This window comes from Danio aesculapii, chromosome 20 (genome assembly GCF_903798145.1).
Source record: "Danio aesculapii chromosome 20, fDanAes4.1, whole genome shotgun sequence".
Taxonomy (NCBI): domain Eukaryota; kingdom Metazoa; phylum Chordata; class Actinopteri; order Cypriniformes; family Danionidae; genus Danio; species Danio aesculapii.
This window is the reverse complement of record NC_079454.1, coordinates 32031410-32054467: the sequence shown is the minus strand read 5'-3', so window position 1 is coordinate 32054467 and position 23058 is coordinate 32031410. Positions and strand designations below refer to the sequence as shown.

At 34.5% G+C, this 23058-nt stretch overlaps 1 protein-coding gene across 12 annotated transcripts in view; it reads right to left on the bottom strand.

Moving 5' to 3' along the window:
• The window catches only part of otofa (otoferlin a), a 130262-nt gene that overhangs the window by 97736 nt on the left and 9468 nt on the right, over nt 1–23058 (bottom strand). For all 12 annotated transcript variants that reach the window (XM_056481186.1, XM_056481187.1, XM_056481191.1 and 9 more), the window contains exon 3: nt 1995–2083. In XM_056481186.1, coding sequence (XP_056337161.1) covers nt 1995–2083 — 89 coding nt within the window. The remainder of the gene's footprint in view (nt 1–1994; nt 2084–23058) is intronic.

Sequence of the window (23058 nt, the reverse complement as noted above, 5' to 3'; positions counted from 1 at the left end):
AGTCTTAAAAATGCATTTTGTTGTACAATGAAGTGTGAAGAGGCTGGAACAGAGCCAATACTAGCATGCCGTATACTGAGCAGATGCTGTGGTGGTCATAGAGGAGTGGAGAGCATGAGACTGATTCCTGTAAGACCAAAGTGACAGACGAGTCTCCGCACTGATCCCATGGGCCAGCCTGTACACCAGCCGGTGACCTTCGCACACCTGCAGCTTCTCCACTTTGGACATCCAGGGTTCTTCAGCATCCAGTGGCTAGACAGCAGTTATGCACAGGATGTTTGATCAGCGGAGAAATGGTCGTACTCAACTGAGCCTGGTTTCTCTCAAGGTTTTTTTTCCTCCACTTTCGTCAACTGGTGAAGTTTTTTCCTTGCCGCTGTCACCACTGGCTTGCTTGGTTAAGGACTTGTAGAGCTGCACATTGAAGGATTCGCTCTTCAGTTTTTGGACTTTCAGCAGTGAAATTTAAACCACACTGAACTGAACTAAACTGAACTTCAACTCTGAAAACTGGACTGACACTGTTTCAATTTACTAGAACTTCTATGTTAAGCTGCTTTGACACAATCTACATTGTAAAAGTGCTATAGAAATAGAGATAAATGAAAACCAGCATCACAAAGTATTCAGCAAATTATAATTCATGAGGTCCTGGATGGAAATAACAAAGACTTACTGTAAAATAAACAAACCATAGTTTGTCAAATGCTGAGTTCACACTGCATGAATTTCAAAGTTGTTGAATCACAGTTGTTTTCACACTGTATGACTCTCTGGGGTAGCATTCAGTTGATGCTGTGTTCACACTGCATGATGGATCAGTGACAGGAGGATACATGCTGCAGACTCTACAACTCTGTGAGATCAGAACTCAGATTTGGAGGTCAACAAATAATTATGTAATGTGCTGCTGCAAAGGGTTCTACTTTGTTTCTGTTTAATCTTATTGTGAAGCTAATTCATTCTTTTTATAAGACTGTGGTCTATAACTCCAGCCTAAACCCCCTGCTGCCCTGTATCTTGCTCTCTTATTGGCTCTAGGTCATCGCCAATGTGTTTTTCAATCAGAATTTATTTCACACAGCAAGATTTTGACACATTGACAACTTTCTCAGATCACATCTTAGAATATTTACACTGTGTGGGCATCACTGGTGTAAACAAGCACTGATTTGCCTCAGATATTGGGCATTTGTCTGCTTTTTCATAAAAACTGTCTGCAAGTAAAAATCAGAGCTAAAACCATGCAGTGAGAACTCTGCATTAAAGCATTTTTAAATAGCCACTGCTGATGCTTGGGATAAAACAGGTTGAATGTTAGTGACAGGGGAGGTCAAGAGTGTATTTTTAAGGCTTGGTTGTGTTTATAAGATGCAAAGCAATGTGTGTTCATGCTCCACTTGTAGAAAATTGCATTATTTTTTCATATATCTTATTTTGATTATATACAGCTACTCAGCTAACATGAAAACGACTGTCATATTTCCCAGTTCCTCTGAAAAGCTCGCCCTCAAGAGGCTCTGACTGGTCAGCTAACATAATGTGCTTTGATTTGCAAATCGTCTCCACGTCACAAGGAAAAGCTTCACGATTTTGCGCTGTGTGCCCGTAACCTGAAGCATTTGTGATCTCACTAGCCCGGACATAATTTATTGTAGTCGCCAAACGCAAAACGTTCGCTGTACTGTAGGCTTTGCTAACTCTGTAAAAGCCAATGTCTCCCTTTGCACTGAACTTTGTACTTACTGTGTTGCATTCAGAGATGTTGTTTATGTTCACACAGCTACATTACACATGAGCTAAAGTTTAAAATATGATATGCTAGTGGAGCATTGTGGTACTTGTGCTTATAGCCATGTTTCACTAAATATGATTTTTAGGTCTGTAATACTTGTATGTTGATTGCATTGCATTGTCTATAGCTGGCCATAGTCTATTAACTGGCTGAAATCTTTTTTTAAGGTCACAGCAAATGTACTGAGTTGTCCTACCTATTAGTGAAGACTTTGCTGTAATTAAACACTTGGATCTCCAGCATCTCGTCACCATCCACTTGACTCCCAATTGGCCATCGGAACGCCTGGGGAACAAAACAAACCAGGACAAAAATCAATACGTTTAATCTGTTCGAACAGAACTTTCAAAGCTAATTATAAACACTATTAGGTCCATTTACAGATAAAACCTCTCATTAAAAGACTTTGAATTCTTCTTATATCAAACCAAAACAACATCTTGAACTAAATTGTGTATCGGCAATCCCATGAATGCTAATTCATCAAGTAATTTATTAACAGCAGGAAATCAATTTCAAAATAAATAGAAATTGTGGCATAACAATGGTCATATTGTTAGTTTTAAAATTCTGATCACAAATGTCGGTAGATGTAAAGCTGCAACTGTGAAACCTAAAAATATAAAGAAGCAATTAATTTTAAAGTATAAAATAAAACTCATTAGATTTTATCATTCTCAAATCTTTATTTATTTATTTTTATCAATGGTGGTTTACCACCAAGAAGAATATAGATATTTGACCTTCACAGTTCAAAATGCACCTAATGAGTTATTCTAAAAATGTTGCTGAAAAATACAGCAGCGTCAACTTTTAACCATTTATTTTATTCTTAATGTGCATTTGTGATAAACGTCAGAATGCTTTTAAGACACTAAACATACAGTGTCATTGTTAATAATGAATACAATAAAAGCATCAGTATCACATGAACCATGAAATTGGCAAAGTTGATGTTAAACCAAAACAATATCCATTTTTAAACCTAATTAAGGTGTTGTTTTTTTACTATGACAACCACTAGCACTGTACTTTCTGTCATTCCGTCATCATTTACTTATCTTTACTATGTTGGTATGTTAACAGTAGCTATTGACTAGAAAAATAATAGTATGAAATCAATGGCTATGGTAAAATATTTACAATGCTTTACAATACAACAGTTACAAACATTCTTCAAAAACAATATGACTGTTTATTGTTTATTTTTACTTATTAAAAGAGGTTAACTATGGTCAAACTTTAGTTTAAGTGATACTTTTATAAAATTGTTGTTTACCTCCTTGAAAATAATTATATGGGAGAAAGATTGTGGAATAAATTTTAGTTAAGAAGAATGGCTTTCGGTCTGCTCTGGCATATTTTTCAAAGGTGCCACAATATCAAACCATGAGCAAAATGTACATTTTTTTACAGAACTTATTTAACACCAGTTCGTCTAAATAAGATATTTCCTAATGTTTTTCAATGTTGTTTTAAGTGCAAATCCAATGTTGGCACTGTGATGCATGTATTCTGGCACTGTGACATGACTAAGACATGCTGGAAAGAAATCCACAAATTAGTTCAGAAGATTATTGGTAAACTGGTAAACCTTTGGCCCTATCTCCAGTTTTTTTTGATGGTCCATTGGAGTATTAGTAGACTGTCTGCTTAATATCTGCTGATACTGCTCCTTCAACAGACATTTAACTGACTATAAGAAACTTTGCAAGTACATGTCAACTTATACTAACCCTAACCCTAACCCCAAGCTCTTATCTGTTTTCTCTTTTTCACTGCCTAGTTTGGCTTGTGGCTGCTGTGGATCCATCTCTGAGCTGGATTCTCTGTTGGATTTGTTTCTTTCTCTGACTGCTTTCTCCGTACCAAAAACTACACCTGGTCTTCAGCTGTGCTCCCCGGTCTGCTGTAATCTCCAGTCCAGAGCTTCAATGTAGTGTCTGCATTTTAATATATATATTAAAATGCAGACACTACATTGAAGCTCTGGACTGGAGATTACAGCAGATTTATTTATTTATTTATTTATTTATTTATTTATTTATTTATTTATTTGTTTATTTATTTATTTATTTATTTATTTATTTATTTATTTATTTATTTATATTTTAATGCTTTCTTGTTTACTTCTCTTGTTTGTTTATCCTCTCAACTGACATTTAAATTTAGCCTACCCTTGTAGTTTAATTATATATAGTTAATTATTTAATATAATCTAAACTTTAATTTATATTGTTTGCTTATAATTAGATGTGTTGTGAAATATATAATAAAAAAGTTTGATTATACTCATTTGTGTGGCATTTTTACACTTTAAAGCTTACACATGCAGTTGTTAAATTAAAAAGAAAAAATGAACAAACAATATTTAATATTAAGCAATACTGGAAAATTATTGCTGCTTATCCTGTATTCTAGGCAGTATTGAAAAACTGCCAGGAAAAAAGCAATAATACATGTAGTAAGAATGTCGTCTCATGGTTGCTGAATGTCACATGACAACGTTGCTACAGCCTTCTCAAGTCTTACATTTCTATGTTGTAACAATGTAGCGAGCACATAAGTGGTGACGTTGCCTTTGAAAAAACACAACATTGTACAGACATTGCTACAACGTAAACGTGTTTGTTGGGAACAGAGATAGGGTCTCGATCTAAATGCACTAATCTGCCCATTCAATTGCCATCAACATCTCAAGCTTTGTTATGGACTACATAAATATTATGTGGCATACAGAAGGATGGCCTACTTGCATTCCCATTTAAACTAACAGCAGTAATCTATGACACTGTAGGAGTCTTTCAGGCTCTTAACAGTGGGATGATGCATTAGCTTCTCCTGATCCCAGAACATTGACTCCCATCTGGCACACTGATCCACACAGACAAACGGGCTGCCCTGAGGCCTGCTGAGGCGTTCTGTTACACTGCGATTATGGAGAACAGCAGCACTCCACCGCTAGACTGCAGGACCCCAGTGTTTTCTTGCCAAATCAATCAGAGACCGGCTTGGGTGCTCCGACTAGTGGAATGAGATTTGTTGTCATGTGGTTAAAGTAAGTCACAGAGGTCTCGTGTAGGAAGATACGATTGTCACTTCTGCTTAATCTTGTTTTCAACACACAGAGTTTGGTTATTTGCAAGAGTGACAGCAACATTCGACTGACAAATTAGATTTTCGAAAAAGGTGCTAAGAAAACTGAACTGAACACAGTTGGTAATGAGACTATTTAAAGTGTATCAGAGATGTGTGTCTCTCTTCTCCAAGTAAGGGGCAAACAAATTACACGGAAAAGTTTTGACACACATTTTGACACATGTAATGAGCAGAAGCAAAACATCTTAGCTTGATTGGCAGCAGTATAAAGTGACTAACAGGTTATAAAATGTGTGTATAATGTGAATCCACAGGACAAAAAAGTGCTATAATTATCACTGTACTGCAAAAAAAAAAAAAAAAAAGTTTGTTAGGTAACATGAAATTTATCTGCACTTACAGAACTGGTTTTAGTTGAAAAAGTTGAAGAAGATTTGAGGATTTTCATCTACACTGTAAAAAAAATCTTGCTGCCTTAATATTTTGGGTTGAATCAAATTACTTTCTAGTCACCTTAACATACCAAATAATCAAACTAATTAAAAATATTAAGTTAAATTTTGTACAATTTAAAAAACAAATAGTTGAAACCTGATCAGCTTATTAAAATAAGTTAAAGCAACATGAACACATTTGTTGTCTTAACTTTTTGTCATTATATTTTTACAGTGTAATTGAACTTACTATATTAAGTCAAAAGCAGAAATAATTGCAATTTGTCAAATTATATCCAGAACTATAAATAAGGATTATGCGGACATGAAATATAATAGAATATCTTTCAGAAATGTGTACATACTGTACATGACCAACCAATGGTGGCGGCACAACAAGGCATGGCAAATATTGTCATGAATGTCCTCCAAATTTATCCACAACCTATAAGTTTTATATATAGTTAAAGGGCACCTATGATGATCATCTTTTGTAGGCTGTTTGGACAGAACTGTGTGTAGGTATAGTGTGTCCACAGTAATATTGGAGTGATATAAAGACAATAAGTCTCTTTTTTATATTTCCTGATGTTAAAAAAAAAGAGGAAATATGTGAGGAAAAGAGGACATATGGTTACCCTACCTTATATTGTATGCATGTGTAGGAGATTTCAGTTGCAAAATTAATAAAAGGAGAGTAATGTACAATTTCTTGAACAGACTGAATCTCTAGCTTCATAAGACCTTGCATTTTATGCATTTATATATATATATATATATATATATATATATATATATATATATATATATATATATATATATATATATACAGAGAGAGAGAGAGAGAGAGAGAGAGAGAGAGAGAGAGAGAGAGCGAGAGAGAGAGAGAGATCTAGTCAAATATTATTTACTGTTATCATGGCAACATGTGTATGTGCATATATATATATATATATATATATATATATATACAGAGAGAGAGAGAGAGAGAGAGAGAGAGAGAGAGAGAGAGAGAGAGAGAGAGAGAGAGAGAGAGAGAGAGAGAGCATTTTTTTATTAATACTAGGTTCTTATAGTATTTTTTGGTTCAATGGAGAGAGGCTTCACCTTTTGAGAATTTTCTGAAAGTTTACACAGATGTCATTAAACTGTTAAATAAATGTGTAAAATGTATGTGTTTGTTTGTATTTTGATTTTAGTGTCTTCTCAGATCACCCAAAAATGAAGTCGTCATTTAAACATTCTCAGATTGTTTCAATCCTGTATACATTTTTCGTTTTGTTGAACACAAAGGGAGATATTTGATATTTTTGATCCTATGTGTTTAACAAAAAAAAACATATTTACCAGAATTGGAACAACCTGAGGGTGAGTAAATCATGACAGAATTTTCATTTTTCGTTAACTCACAGTAATCCGGGATTTAAATGTAACTTTAAAGTTAAATCAAGTATTTCAACTGCAACCTACTGCTAAATCACAGTAATCGTATTGCCATTAATTTTAACTTTACAGTAAAATATAGTTCATTCTACAAGATAATACTGTGACAGTAATGTCACAGTAATGGACTTTACTAGCTACTCTGAAGTTACACTAGAAGACTGTAATTTCACAATAATTGTATCTAACAAAATCACAGTAAATTACTGTGAACTACCTCACAATAATTTACTGTGGATTTACATCCAGTATTTTACTGTGAAAGTAATTTACTGTGAATTAAAGGTCAGTTTTTTACAGTGTACAATTGACAACAACTATGGAAAGCAACAAAAAAAAAAGCCAAATCCTGATTATAGGACATTTAGAAATCCCAGCTGGGAACATTTCTAAGTACCAAAAAGAGGACATGACTGGAGAAAGAGGACATATGGTCACCCTACCTTATGCATGTGTAAAAGATTTCAGTTAAAAGATTAATAAAAGTAGAGTAATGTACAATTTCTCGCACAGACTGATTCCCTAGCTTCATAAGACCTTGCATTTTATGCATCAGCAAGGTTTCGTATAAAAATCATCTAATGTTCTCCTAATCTAAAGAAATCAAGTCACTACATCTTGCATGATGTGAGGGTGAGCAAATTACAGAATATTTGCAGTTTTTGAATGAACTAGCACCTTTTACATCACTTTCCTCTTGTTAATAGACTACCTACACATGAAAATCACAATGTACATACACGTCATATTTTTAAAAATATATAGAGAGAGTTTAAAACAGCCTTTTGTCAGCGCACAACATAAGTGAGTCTTGCGCAGGGAAATAACTTAAGTCAAACTTAATGAAAGAAAAATATTTGTTGAGGTTTACTGGTGATGGGATGCTGTTATTAACCACACACCAACATGCAAGCAAATGTCTGTCAACGGGACACCCACAGTCTTTAATTCTGAAAACATTAGGATCATTTGTCTATCTGAACGTTATGGGTTCTCATCACAGTATGAGCAGTTAATGCGATGAGAGACATGATCCGCATAGAGAGGGAGAGATATTTACCAGATGCACAGGACTGCAACTCAACATTTTATAACACAGAAGGGAAGAAATGAAAACACAGCAGAGTCTCGAAGTCATTCGGCCTGCATGAAAACTGTGAAGTCATGTCAAACATGAAAGACTGAAGGAAGGATGTGTATAAGATGTCTCAAACCTCCATCACACTTGAGCAGCTGCAGAACAGGTCTATAGGCTAAACCTACAGAGAGGAGCCACTGATGGAGAGCTGCAGGAATTGTCTGCTTTGCTTTGCTTCACGTTCTCAGCCAAATACCCATGGGGTAAAGTCCAGCCAAGCACAGTGAAGATTTTTCCCCTCAAATCCCTCAGCGCCATAGCTGAAACCATATTCACTTCAATAGACGGAGCATAATATGAGGAAGAACAAACAGGAGGAGATGAAGTTGCTCATTAAAGGGCTTTTTTAAACTCACTTGCCTCTACAATCCACCCTTTGGCCTTTAGTACATTTATTAGAAACTTGAGGTGAGAGGCAGTTCTGAGAGAGCAAGAATTATGAAGATGAAGAGCAGAGATCTTCTTTTTTCCCTGCTTTATGCTCCCTTAGGATTAAAATTCCATAAGTACAGCTTTCTAACCAATCATTATCACACCATCTTTAAATTTAGGAATCTAAAGCAATTTGTGATATAGATATTCATATTAATTCATCTATGGATCTAGAGTTATAGCTCAGATATGTGGTATAATATATTACAGCATCTGCTTTCATGTTTCAAATAACATTTTAGAGATAAATTGTCAAAATATAGGTGTTCTATTGTCATTGAGAACAGAGATTTATGTAAAAATGAAACTCATTCTGGCCTGCACTTGATTATGTATTCAAGTATGTAAAATAAGTGATTATTCACAATTTTATTATATTTAGAAATGATTAAATATATCTTACTGACAAACAAGTATAGCCTGGTTTGAATGACATTGGCAAAGTGTTATTTTTTTTATTAAAATCATTCTAATCTACAATTGAAACTTCTTTTTTTTGTGTTTGATCTTTAAATGAATAGGACACACAGAACATTTTGTATCACTATTATGCATCTATCATTAACATTAGATATTATAATTCAATAATATTACAAACAGACTTACAGTAGATGATCTAATACTCACTTCAAAAGATCATCTTTAAAATAATTGATAGTTAAACATCATTGTTAATCCAATTCAAGAGTTCACACTGATGATTTGATTATAAAGCGTGTTTGGCATGCTGTCCCAGGAGAGAGCCCTGAGCTCATAAGATCCTCGAGCCCGGGGCTTCCTCCTGTTTGTAGGGCGAGAGGGGAATTTGAGCTCAGGTAGGTCTCGAGAACTCCCCTGCTTATTTATGGCTAATGGCAATTAGATATTGCTGATTAGGAGCTCATCAATGATGCCAGTTTGGTTTAGTCAATTCACCTATGTCACATGTATTTGGACTGTGGGAGAACACCAGGCGGAAACCCACGCGAGCACGGGAAGAACATGTAAACTCTGCACAGAAACATCTACTGGCCGAGTAAGGGTTTGAACCAGTGACGTTCTTGCTGTAAGGCAACAGTGCTAACCACTGGGCCACCATGCCACCCTGTCAAAGAAAAGAGGGGAGGAGTAGGGGTGAAAGGGGGGATTCTTCAAGGCAAAGATAACTAAGATAAGAAACTCTGGTTATTTATAGTGAGTTTGAAATCATCCGACTGGTAAATCATGTGTTAGCTAATGCAGGATCAGCCATGGTCAATCATAAGCATGTGATCCTCTCGAAATTAGTTAATAATTAAACTTCACTTATTAGCAGATCTACTAATTTAACATCTTTGTTAATTAACATTTTCCACAGATACATAGCTTTTTGCGCTAGTTCTACCAAGAAGACCTAATGTCACGTCACTCATCACAATCAGTTCCAACCAATAGCTACGAGACACAAGGAATATATAAGCTGTCCATTTATTTGGTTGCAGATACTGACGTAGACGTTCACCCACCATCCCCCCCACCACCACCACCTTGGCCTTGTCCAGGGAGATACACTCTGCCTCTGCCTTCGTCCTCAGCAGTCACAGCCGGATAAAAAAGCTTCCGACTAAAGCTACGAACGGGACCTCCGATAAATTAATCCTGTTTTGTTAAGTGATACTTTTGTCAAATAATACTCTTCATTCAATATCATATTTATCTCATATTTCTGCTGTCCAGTATGATGATCCACTATGAAGCCTAAATTCATTGTAGCATTTGAACTGATCTATTTTGTTGTTGTTTTTGTGTGTGTGTGTGTGCGTGTGTGTGTGTGTGTGTGTGTGTGTGTGAGTGTGTGTGTGTGTGTATGCGTGTGTGCGTGTGTGTGTGTGTGTGTGTGCGTGTGTGTGTGTGTGTGTGTGTTATCGTTATTCTATTTACAGATAAGATCATAAAAATCTGCCAATATTCATCCATAACAATAATCATAACATATTGTAATTACCTACAAATGATCAGCCAAACTATTTACTGCAAATGAAAACTACAGATTGCCACCAATAATTACAGAGAAAATTGTTACAAAAACCTGTATCGAGTTGCAGTGAAGCTTTGCAATAATTAATAAGACCCTTACAAATATTGCTGGCTGTTAAGATAAAAGACATTAAAGTGGATTTGCCCACATATGCAACTAGAATGAGGGATACTTCTGGATTATCTTGTAGATGATACGGTTCCTGATTAAACTGAGAGTAAAAAAATCTTTGAAAAGATATTTTTGTAAGAAGGCTGCATTCATCACAAGCGCTAGGCTCACAGTTCCTCAGCATGACTAATTAAGCCAGGAAACACAAATTAATTGGACAAAAATAGCATAACACATTTTGTAAGCATAAGATTCACCGCATGTTTGTTAGACGCATGGTTAAGACAGGAAGCCAAACTTAATTTGCTATATGTTCATTTCCCTAAAGTCTTAATAAAGGTTAGTGCATACAATTTTAAAGAAACATTTAGATTCTGAGGACATGTTGCAGAATAAATCTGTATCTATATATTGTAAAAGAGCTAGATAGATATTACGGTCACAATAAGGTTCATTAGTTAATGTTAATTAATGCATTTACTAACATGAATAAACAATCAACAATACATTTACTACAGTATTTGTTCATGTTAGTTAACATTAGTTAATGAAAATACAGTTGTTCATTGTTAGTTCATGTTAACTCACTGTGCATTAACTAATGTTATCAAGCATGGACTTGGATGTTAATAATGGATTAGTAAATATTCAATTATGATTAATAAATCCTGTACAAGTGTTGTTCATGATTAGTTCATGTTAGTAAAGGCATTAACTAAGGAACCTTATTGTAAGTGTTACCGATATTACTTTTTTCTTACATCACTATTGTACATGCTCTATATCATTACAATTAAATGCATACTATTATTATAATTCCATATCATTACAAACAGACTCATTAACACATTCATATTTAGATTCTGAGGATAGGTTGTGGAATATGTTTGTGTCTATTAAAAAGATTCTCAATCCTTGTGTCATGAGGTTTGAGCTCAGAAACTGCAGCATTACAGATTCACTCAGTGTCTTGTTTGACTGGACTCTATTTCACTGGAGATAACAGGAAAGGGAATGGAGTCCATTCTCATTCCTCCCTCTGTCCTGCTCTATTTCCTTTCCTCTGGGATGCACTACAGCACAAACTGACATAATGCATAGAAACAGGGCAGAGAAAGCTAAAATTCTTTATTTTGTGGAGAGAATTGTGTACCGTTAGCTACCAATGAAATTACTATTAAATTAGTTACTAAATTATTAAATAAAAACAAATTTTGGATTTGAATGGAGACTATTTTAGAAATTGACTTGCGCATTATTATGCTTCTTTAATAATTGTCCACTGAATGTACAAAATGTACAAAAGGACTATTAAATGTACAAAAACAGTCCACTTAATGTACATTGAATTCAACAGTAACATTGATTCACAATTCTCAACAGAGTGTTTTCAGCTGATTTGAATGTTATCACTCGATTGAATAGGCGTTATCAGTGATTATCAGCTGATTGATATGGGCCAGCAGGGGCTTTCTGTGTGTACTCATAGGCTCAGAAGGCTTTTATCATCCATCCACATGGTTAATCAGCTATAAATGACATACTGTATGGCTGCGTAATTATTTATATTATTTATTAAATATCCATTAATTGTATTTTATTAAAGTCTACCCCTACCCCAACCCTAAACCCAACTGTCACAGTAATGTAAAAACAGATCTGGATCTGGAGTCTTCTCTTTTAGCTGATTAACCATGTGGATGGATGATAACAGACTTCTAAACCTACCGGTAGGTGCAGAAGGCACCTACTGGCCCTTATCTATCAGCTGATAACCACTGATGACGCCCGGTCAATCGAGTGATAACATTCAAATCGGGTGTTTTTTTAACTGGTTTTTCATTACAACAGAAAATACTGAAATCAATAAAAAGATTGAGTTTTCAAAAAAAATTAAGTCTTTGTAATACCTAAATAATAGTAACAGTGTTGCAATGAATTAAAAATAATATTGGATATATCACACCATTAATTAGTGATGTCAACCAATCAAGAGTCTATTCACAACACATCTAACAATCTCAAGACTGCCTTACTAAAGTGAGCTGAAACATTTTCATTAAATAAAGTTCATTGACTCTTCCAAATGTAATGTTGTACACTGGATGCAAGTGGAGCAACAGTAAGAGGCTACAGAGATCACAGAGCCCAGTATATTCAGTGATTCTGTACACCAGATGCAATGTGACGTGAAGTGATGCCACAAAACAACTCCCTAACAGTAAACTGATGTACCATTCTATTTCTGATGTACTCAAAACCCTCACACTACTTATGACGTGAAGGAGAAATCAATTTGCTTTGGTCACTTTGATGCTTTTATTGCAGACAGCTTCAAATTAAACCACTTCAATTAAAATGACTGGCAAAACACAACATTGCAAAGACCTTATGAGCTCTAAACAAAGCAACACGGGCTCATTGCAAATACCTTCATTCTTTAGTCTCCAATTTAGCAAAATCACAAAAACATACTTAAGCATATTGTACGTTTGACTGAAGTTTCTAGGTAAAATGAATGCTATACGGTGCAGTATAATTCTTAGTTTTTTTAACACTAATGATATTTACAGGGACATATTATCAATGAATAAAGGATTATTTTTGTGCAGTTCTTTGCACAACACCAACTAAATACCACAAACTAAATAATGTCTAAGATTTGTGATTGAATATATTTGCCTCACCTTTATAGAGCATGGTGCCACAAAATAGATAAAAGCTATGTAAAATGAAGGTAAATCTATATGTGCACTTAAAAACAATATTGGTTGAGTTTACTGGAGGGTTTATAGTAATGGCCCGCTTCTACTGAGTGGTATGGTTCGGGTCGGTACGCTTTTATGGCCATTTTCACTGGCAAAAGGTACCAAAAAGTGAACCATACCGTAGCCTAGCACAACAAAATGGTATCAAAAGGCGGAGCTAGACGCGCAGCTGAACGCTATTGGTTTACAAAGAAAAGTCACTAGAGTGTGTAAAAGCCAGGAGAATGAAAACAAATTAACCGCCATACATAGCTGAGACATTACACCATTATAATATATTCATATAATAACAAGACATGGTCGACAGGAGCTCAAACAAACCTTGTCTTCGTCTTGATGAACAAGCCAGCCAACAAAGCCAAGAAGATAAACCTGTTGTCCTGTTGATATTTACGAGGCCGTCTAAAGCGCAAGTAATTTCACTTTCTCTAGACAGAGACTCGCAATCACTCGCTGTGCATCTATATTTTAAATAATGAACTTCTTGAGCTGATGATACTAACATGTGTGTGATTATTGAAGCGCTTCTGACATCATAAATGTTTATATATATTTTTTATTTTAAATAATCACAGACGTTACAGTAGGCTTTTTCACATTATCATTGATCTGCAGCTATAATCAAATCCTGTTCATAGAAAGGTTAGTAATAAACATTTATTTATACATACTGTAAGTATTTATGTATATAAAGCATTTGTTTAGTAAGAAGAGCTTCTCATTTATGATATGTGAACTTCAAACAAGAATGACGTCAACTGACACATTTTGTTATACACCACACTGACCAAAAGGGTATCATTGGTACCCTTTGGCAGTGGAGAGACAAGCCTGATAAACAGGGTGTCTGTAGGTTTCACCAATTCAAATTTAAGACTTTTTAAGACCTTTTTAACACCACAAAGAATGAAATTTCAGACAAATACAGGGCTAGATGCAAAGGATTTTTTAATGGGCCAGCAGAAAAAAAATCTAATTAGTAATTTCCTAGACATATAGTTTAAATAATGTGTCAAAACAAGCAGACCTTAGTTGTATACATACAGTTGAAGTCAGAATTATTAGCCCCCCTTAAAAATGTTTTTTCTTTTTTAAATATTTACCAAATTATGTTTAACAGAGCAATGGAATTTTCAAAGTATTACAGTATAATAACACTATGAATCATTTATGAAGCATTAGCAAATAGGGAATTCCTTATTTATTAAGCATTAACTCTACATTAATAAACGTTAGTAAGCAGTTTATAACTGGTTATTGACTTATAACCACATTTGTAATATGCTTAGTAATTGTACTTTCATAATTTGAGTTAATTTGTATGTTAATAAATGCTTTATTAACTCAACTTCATCCAATTTTGTCACCTAATCTAAAGTGAGGACTGTTTATGCTTTATAAATCCCTTATAAATGACAATTAAAGGCTCAGTATCTAATAAACAATAATCTTTGCAATCTTATCTAAAAAGTTAAGTTACTGTGAAGTTTAAACATTGCTGAATAACAGGAGTGTCAAAATACGACATAAAATTGGATCAAACAACAATTTAACAATATAATATGATGCAACATTTCAATGTTATTTAGATATGTTTAAACTACAGTCATTTTATTTTAGATAAGCTCGCAAAGATTTATATTTTATTTGATACTGTTTCATTTGTGTATCTTCAAATGAATAGGAGTGAATAATGTCGTTTATGTTCTTTTTTCCTGTTTAGAATTTAACTTACCCTTTAATTGTCATTTATAAGGGATTTATAAAGCATAGACAGTCGTCACTTTAGATTAGGTCACAAAACTGGATGAAGTTGAGTTAATAAAGCATTTATTAACATACAAATGAACTATTAGTATATGCCTGAATAGTAATGTTGATTTGAATAGTTTATTAATCATTTATTAACTCATTCTGAATAGTATTAAAAACAACCAACTATGTTTAAATAACTGGGTTGTAAATTATGCAATACTTAATTTAGTAATGAAAAATAAATCATTAACAAAGTATGAAAGTACAATCATTAGGCACATTATAAATGTGGTTATAAGTCAATAATAAACGATTTGTAGCTTCAGTTATAAACTGCTTACTAATGTTTATTAATGTAGAGCTAATGCTTAACAAATAATGAATTCACTATTTGGCTAATGCTTAATAAATGGTTCCTAGTGTGTAGTTATTATAAAGTGTTACCATTTTTGCTTCTGGAGAAAGTCTTATTTGTTTAATTTCGGCTAGAATAAAAGCAGTTTTTAATTTTTTAAAAACATTTTAAGGTCAATCTTATTAGACCGTTTAAGCTATATTTTTTCTATAGTCTACAGAACAAACCATCGTTATACAATAACTTGCCTAATTACCCTAACCTGCCTAGTTAACCTAATTAACCTAGTTAAGCCTTTTAGTTAATGCCCTTTAAGGTGAATACTAGTGCTATGAAAAATATCTAGTAAAATATTATTTTCTTTCATCATGGCACAGATAAAATAAATCAGTTATTAGAAATGGGTTATTAAAACTATTATGTTTAGAAATGTGTTGAAAAAAAATCTTCTCTTCACTAAACAGAAATTGAAGGGGAAAAATACCGGGGGATAATAATTCAGGGCGACTAATAATTCTGACTTCAACTGTACATTTTTGTTCAACATTACTTAAAAAAATCATTGCACAACATTCTACAGTTTTAATATTAGTTATGAGTAGTTTTGCTAAAGGTTTTATTGAGATGTGTTGTTGGTGATCGGATGTGTTTTACAGTAAATCAATTGGGTAGCTTTATATAAACAAAGGAAAATTAAGGCCCGTTTAAAATGATTTAAGACCTACAAAACAATATTTCAGTGAATTTAGGACTAAAGGCCTAAAATTGTGTTTTTGAAATGTAAAACTTTTAAGACTTTTTAAGACCCCGCGGACAGCCTGGATAAAGGTGACCCATACGAAACCGTACTGTACCTTACTGTACCACTCAGTGGAAATGGGCCAAAAGATCTGTATGATCTGTATGAAAAGCCCTGCCTGAATTAACTGTATCTGAAAAATACAACACAAAAATGTAACGCTAAAAGTAACATATTTTACATCCGCAAAATTCGAAGCAGTGCCCTCTAGTGGATTTGTCATCTAAAATGTGCCACAAAATGTACCCATAGCAATGTATTTAACATTTCGCAAAGAATATGTAGTCTGAGGCACGTATTTTCAATGAGCCTGGGCTGAAATAACTCCCATCTAAAAACACAATTACTTTCACGTACAAATTTGCACCTGGTTTCATCATCAACCTCAGTTATAATTTACCTTTTTAATTCAATTTACCTATGGCTCAGTCTCTTTTACATAAGCTGTGAATAGACAAGCTCTCTCCACCAGTGTTGATGAAAACGTGAGGTGATTTGAGCTTGCAATTCAGCTCTAAGAAACTAAAAGCCTCCCCACTATTGAAATGCATGCAAAGTGAATTATTCAATGGTAAAGGATCACACGCTCTGACACACAACGTCTCCCTCCCCCTCACTTCTTTTCGTCTATGATTCAGATAATGGAAAGATGCATGAACGCTCAACTCTTGAAATGAAAATCAATGGCTCGCTATTAGGTACAAAATGTGCACTGGTCCTGACATCAAACCGCATCGCTAATCAGCCTGTTCAGTCAAGCCTCCTGGTGTTTTTCCCTCATGCTCGCTTGCTCTGCCATTTTCCTCTCTCTTTTCCTCTCCTACTTGTTTATCTGTCTCTTTCCCAAATCCTGCACCTTTTACTCTTTTTTCTTGTTATTTCTGAGCTCCTTGCTCTTAATTTGCTTCATACCTACAGTACCTTCCATCCTCAGCAATGTCTCATGTAGTGGCACATTAAGACACTTTCTGACATTAATACAACACGTTAAAGCATAAAGTTAAAGGATCCCAGTGTGCTGCCAATCTTCAGGAGCATTTCAGCTAATTAAGCTTATTTAAAACAGCTCGTTTTGATTTACTGCAGCAATCTAGGGTGATTTAATGTGGCCATTACTTCTGTGCTCTTCTCTTTCTAGACCATATGGTCTCACAGTGTGTGCTTTCTCCTGCAACACCTCAAACATCTCACACTTTTCTGGGTGACCTCGCTCACTTCTAAGTCACAACACAACCTTATACAATCTTCCCCTTCCTTTGCCATTCAGTCTAAATGGTCAAAAGAAAGGGTGACATCAATTTACATGTCCAGATTCTCTTTTACAAATGCTAAAGGCAGGGGTCAGTAGTGAAGCACAACAGTTTGCAAGTATTTAGATTGTACAAGTTGGTTAAATGTAAAATGTTAGCCTGTTTTGGAATGTATTTTGAAACAAGTAAACAAATGTGTTAATTTAATTGTCTGTAAACTGATTCCATGTGTTCTCAATTGATGTCACAAATATAGCAGAAAGATCAATGATAATTGCAAATAAACAATTAAAATTCAACTAAAACATAATTATGCATGGATAGCATAGAGAACTCAATAGGTTTATTAACTTTTAAAACTGTAGAAGAAGATTGTTCACATTTCCTTTGTCCCAGTATTTAATTGAAAGTGCCTCTAAACAAACAAAACTTCATGCTGGTCGGTTCTGGTAGAAATTTTGACATGGATAGATATCGTGCATTTAACTTTAATCATCATCACAACAACAAAAAACTTTTCTGTGCTAACCACAATGAGTCTGCTGAACCAACACAATCTCACGGCAATTCGTAACTTTTTGATTTAGTGGCTAATTCGTATGAATTCGTACGATCTAATTCATACAATTTAGTACGATTTGCTCATACCCCAATGATGGTTGGGTTTAGGGGTGGGGTTAGGTGCCACGCCTCCTTTTTAAAATCGTACAATTTTGTGTGACTGAACTCGTACGAATTCGTACAAATTAGCCACTAAACTTACAAAACATAAAATACTTACGTTTTCTCGTGAGATCAGGCTGGCTGAACATAAAACTGTTACATTTTAAAAGTTATTTAGAAACCTCTGGGATTATACATCAAGAAACACAAATTCATTGTCATTTACAATCTGTTCACTCTTCAGGCATTTTACATTCAAGTCAAATTAATTGTCATATTCAATCTTTATACTTATTACACCATATTTTAAACCACTTTGTCAGCAAGATGCTTGCTGTAAGCAAGTGAAAATTATTTTAAGGGGTCTTATTAGCAAAAGTTACTTTTAAATGGTCTTTGAACTCTAATGTGTGTATGCAGTTTTTTGCATTACACACTACATCAAAAATAATATCTGAAAAATCGTCATAAGCCCCACCAATGAATGCTGATGATCTGCCCTATTACCACAGACTTTGCTTCTGTTGTACTTGACCACAAAGCACCTTCTAGCAGCAGCTGTATATACTTGTAAATACTTATTTTTCCCATTATAACTGGCATTATCAGCATGGGAATTTTTGGTTGAGAATCCATTCTTTGGGTGACATGGTTACAGTGGTTAGCACTGTTGCTTCACAGCATAAAAGGTCGCTGGTTTGAGTCTCAGCTGGGTCGGTTGGCATTTTTGTGTAGAGTTTGCATGTTCTACCTGTGTTCCAGTGGGTTTCCTCCGGGTGCTCCGGTTTCCCCCACAGTCCAAAGACATGCGCTATACTGTAGGTGAATTGAATAAAATAAATTGGCCGTAGTGTATGATTGTAAATGAGTGTGTATGGATGTATCCTAGTACTGGGTTGCAGCTGAAAGGGCATCCGCTGTGTAAAACATATGCTGGATAGGTTGGCGGTTCATTCCTCTGTGGCGACCTGTGGCGATGAATAAAAGAACTAAGCCGAAGGAAAACAAATGAATGAATCCATTCATTTAAACATGAGGGGGTGGACTGAACTCTCTTTATTTATAAATGGTATGCTATACAGAAAAAGCACAGGCAACTTTTTAAATTGTTTGTACTCTACCAAGACATTACTCTATATTTATTCAAACAAGTAAAATGTATCATTTTACTTTTGCAAATTTAAATGTTCAACATCGAACTTAATGCAATTCAAAAGTGTACATAAATAAAACCACTCAAACATCATGAGCTACTGATAATTTCTGTTATAACATTGTCATTAAACTGTTAATTAACTACATTTGTGTGTTTCTTGGCTGTGTTCCATTATATCTGCATGTGATATTCGTTCACAATCCATTCTAGAAACATAACAGCACCTAATGTGAAATGTCAACATTTCACTCCTGGCAGCATGAAGCATGTGCTTTAAAATGGTTGGAAAGCAGAACAGATAACCAAAAAAAGATTAGACTGACAATAGACAGAGATTGCTGCAATTTGGTGCTTCACTGGGCCATTGAAGAGAATGATCTTATCAAATGAGATCTGCTGGTCATGATGAGACAAACCCCCATCAGTATAATGAGAAAGCAACTCCTATATCGTGTCTGAGACACTGATGCAATGTGAATAGACAGTGCTGAGGTTTTGTGATGGATATGAAGAGGGCTTATAGGAGAAGTGTGCATGTCCCAGAAAATACTGGGATATGCTCCAATATGATTATGCTGTTAAATGCATGAAGGAGTAATAGGAAACTATATCTTATAGTCTTTGCATATACAGTAAGTGCACTGCATTCATGCAAACATCAGAAGTGGTTATACAGCAGCTATTTTATGATCTCTTGAAGATATATTTTTTAAATAAAAAGTTATTTGGGGACAGGAATTCATTACTGAAACATACTGTTATTGCTCTTTGTTAGGTTGTGTGTGATCTTTTCACTCATTATCTTTCACAGAAAAGGAGTATTGGGCAATGTTTGCATTTTAACAAGCCCATATTTTAGACAATTTCTTCACCTTTATTTTCTCACGTTTCCCAACAGCCCCATAAGTAAACATCTAGTAGCTTTTCTTTAAATCAAAACTAGAAAAATATGATCCTTTATACAAAAGGTTATGCTTACGGGCATCTATTTTGCAGATGTGATATATATCTTAAACATTGCAATCTAATTCAAGTATATGTGTGTGTGTGTGCAATATATACTGTAGATCTTCAGAACAAACCTTCTGCACTTCATAGCACAGGCACAACAATACACTTGAATGGCAATGTGCATGTGCCAAAAGCATTTTTGAATCCCTGTTGATCGGATTACTTCAGGTCTACACCTCTTCTTCAAATTCAATTGAAACTTCATTCAGATTAAGCTCAGTCAGTTTGACTGCATGTAAACATACAGGAGCCAAATAGTAATGAATACAAGTAATGCTATCATAAAGGGTAGTTCACCCCAAAACTTTTTAAAAAATGTCATTTTTTACTTACTGCAAAACTCAAACTCATTAGCATTTAATTTATCTTCACAATACAAATGATAATATTTTTTATTCAAATCTTAATTGATTTCTGTCCTTCTACTGAAAATCTTTTCACCCAAAATTATATTAAAAAAATCATCTAGTTTGCATGTCATTTTAAATTAAAACTTAAATGTACTGTTTCAGTAAAAAGTGAATTTAAATTAAAAAACAATAAAGTAGTGAATTTGCTGGGAAAATTATTAACATTCCTATAATTCACAGTCCGATACTTCACAATTTATGGTATTTTATTTAAATAATTGTTTCTTGACAGTTTGATTGCCAGTTAAACATTTTGCTTTATCTGTTATAATTCTCACAATATTTAAGTGTAAATCTTTCTTCATTTTACCACCACTGTTTTTATAGTAGTCATCAGTATATGTTAGTTGGACAAAAACAAGGATGTGCATTGTTAAATTAATTTGTTACAACACAATTTACAGGTTTTACTGAATAGTTTTGGCTAAATCTGCTTTCCAAGGACCCAACATCTCTAAGATTTTAATAAAATGTCTTTAATTTCATTGCTGAGTTTAACAAAAATCCTTTGTGTTTGAAAAAACCTAAAGGTGAGAATTTTAGAGGAAGTTTCAATTTGGTATTAGGGATGCTCATCTCGGTTAACTGAATATTAACAGTTAACTCAGATTAAGATTAAATGAATATAAATTATTTAATAAAATAAATAACTGACGTGTCTACTTTGTGTCTGACACATAAAATATTGCATTTTAAAATACTGATTTATTTTAACATGTGAACAACAGCATACAGAACATCAGAACAACAGCACATCTTCATGCACCTGCAGCATTTCCAACAGCGTAGAAAAACAGAATAAACTAAATAAAAAAAAATAAAATAAATAGTCCTGCCCTAGATATTTTTCACCTAAATGACAAGTTTAGATTACAAAACAAAAACACTGACTGAATCCTTTTTAAGAATCGGCATATGCTGCATCTTTTTTTTTCTTCCATCAAATAAAAATAGCCGGCTACCTCAAATCGATCACTCCACAGAAAAATTGTATTTAATCAACGGAAACCCCGTCTCTGCTTTCATTTGATTGAAGAATGGAAAAGACGTGACTGACGTACGCTTTTTCTGCTCAGAGTTTACTTTATTTCAACTGCGAGCACACAGTGTACATCGGCAAATATGTGAGGCGCGCAGGGCGCTGCAAAACGCTCACGGCTGTTACTAAACCATTCAAAAGATGCCTCTCTCAACACAAAAAGCGTGTTCACTGTGATCGGCCACTGTTGCAGCCAAACTTTAAAAATATATATAATAACTTTTTTTAATCATTTAACTGATACCATTAATCGGTTAAAAATGCACCCTTTCAGTTAACGGTTGATTGGTTATCATGAGCATTCCTATTTGGGGTGCAAGAAAACAACTCACCCTACAGCCTCCTGCGCCTTCATGAAAACATCAGTTTCATAGAGAAACTTTCTCTGTGAAAGACCTATGTATCACCAAATTTATTAATAACTAAAACTCCAGATGGAAAGTTTAATAAGTCAAACATAAGTCCCTTATGTGGTAGAATATAAATACCAGAGAAGCTCAGCAAATAAGAAATACACTGGCATCTGTACAGATCATAGTGCAAAGCTATGACTTACATGTAAAGAAGATTTAAGTTACACTACAGTAACAACACAAACTGTTTAAAAAACTGCATAGGGTTCACATATCCCTGAATGAAAATAACTGTTTGAGACATTATTTGATTGCCATGAAATTGCCTGCCACAAAGCATTCAGCAACTCTTTCTCCATCAATCAGTCTCTTTTTCTTTTAGATTTGCCATTATAATGGTGAAATACAAGCAATAGAAATGAAATCTGTACACATCTGAACAAGACAGTCAGTCCACTGAGACTTTCATTCGCTACAAAAAGTGCTTTAACCAACGCGACCGCAAAACATTCACATCAGCAGCCGTTAACAACAAGTTTCTAGCTGGACTCCTGCAGATGAAATCAATGGTTTAGAGACAGGCAGTCCTGCAGAGCTGATGTAAAAGAGGGCAATTTTGCAGCTAGCGTCTACTTTGAACCGCGTCTGTCCATCACAGTCAACATCAGGCAAGCCTAAAACAGTGAGCAAGAGCTCTGCAAAAATAAACCATGACAATGCACAGCGCTAAGTAGTGTTTAAATGTTGTTTGTTTATATTACATAAAATGAGGAAGCACAGATTTGTGTGGGGGAAAAATGAGTCACTACATCAGGTATGTAAAGAGAAGGACACATCCGGTTAAATTATGTATGTGCTTTGTCTTAGCCAGCGTCTGTGAGCTTGTTGAAGATAAAATAATAACTGCTCATGCATAAACAATAGCAGGGTTCATTCTGATTCAAATGAATAGTCTGTTTGACAGAGTACAATGAATACAGCTGGTGAGAGACCTGAAAGGTGTATTCAGCTGCGCACCCTGGATTAGAAAACAAGGTTGGGCTATGAA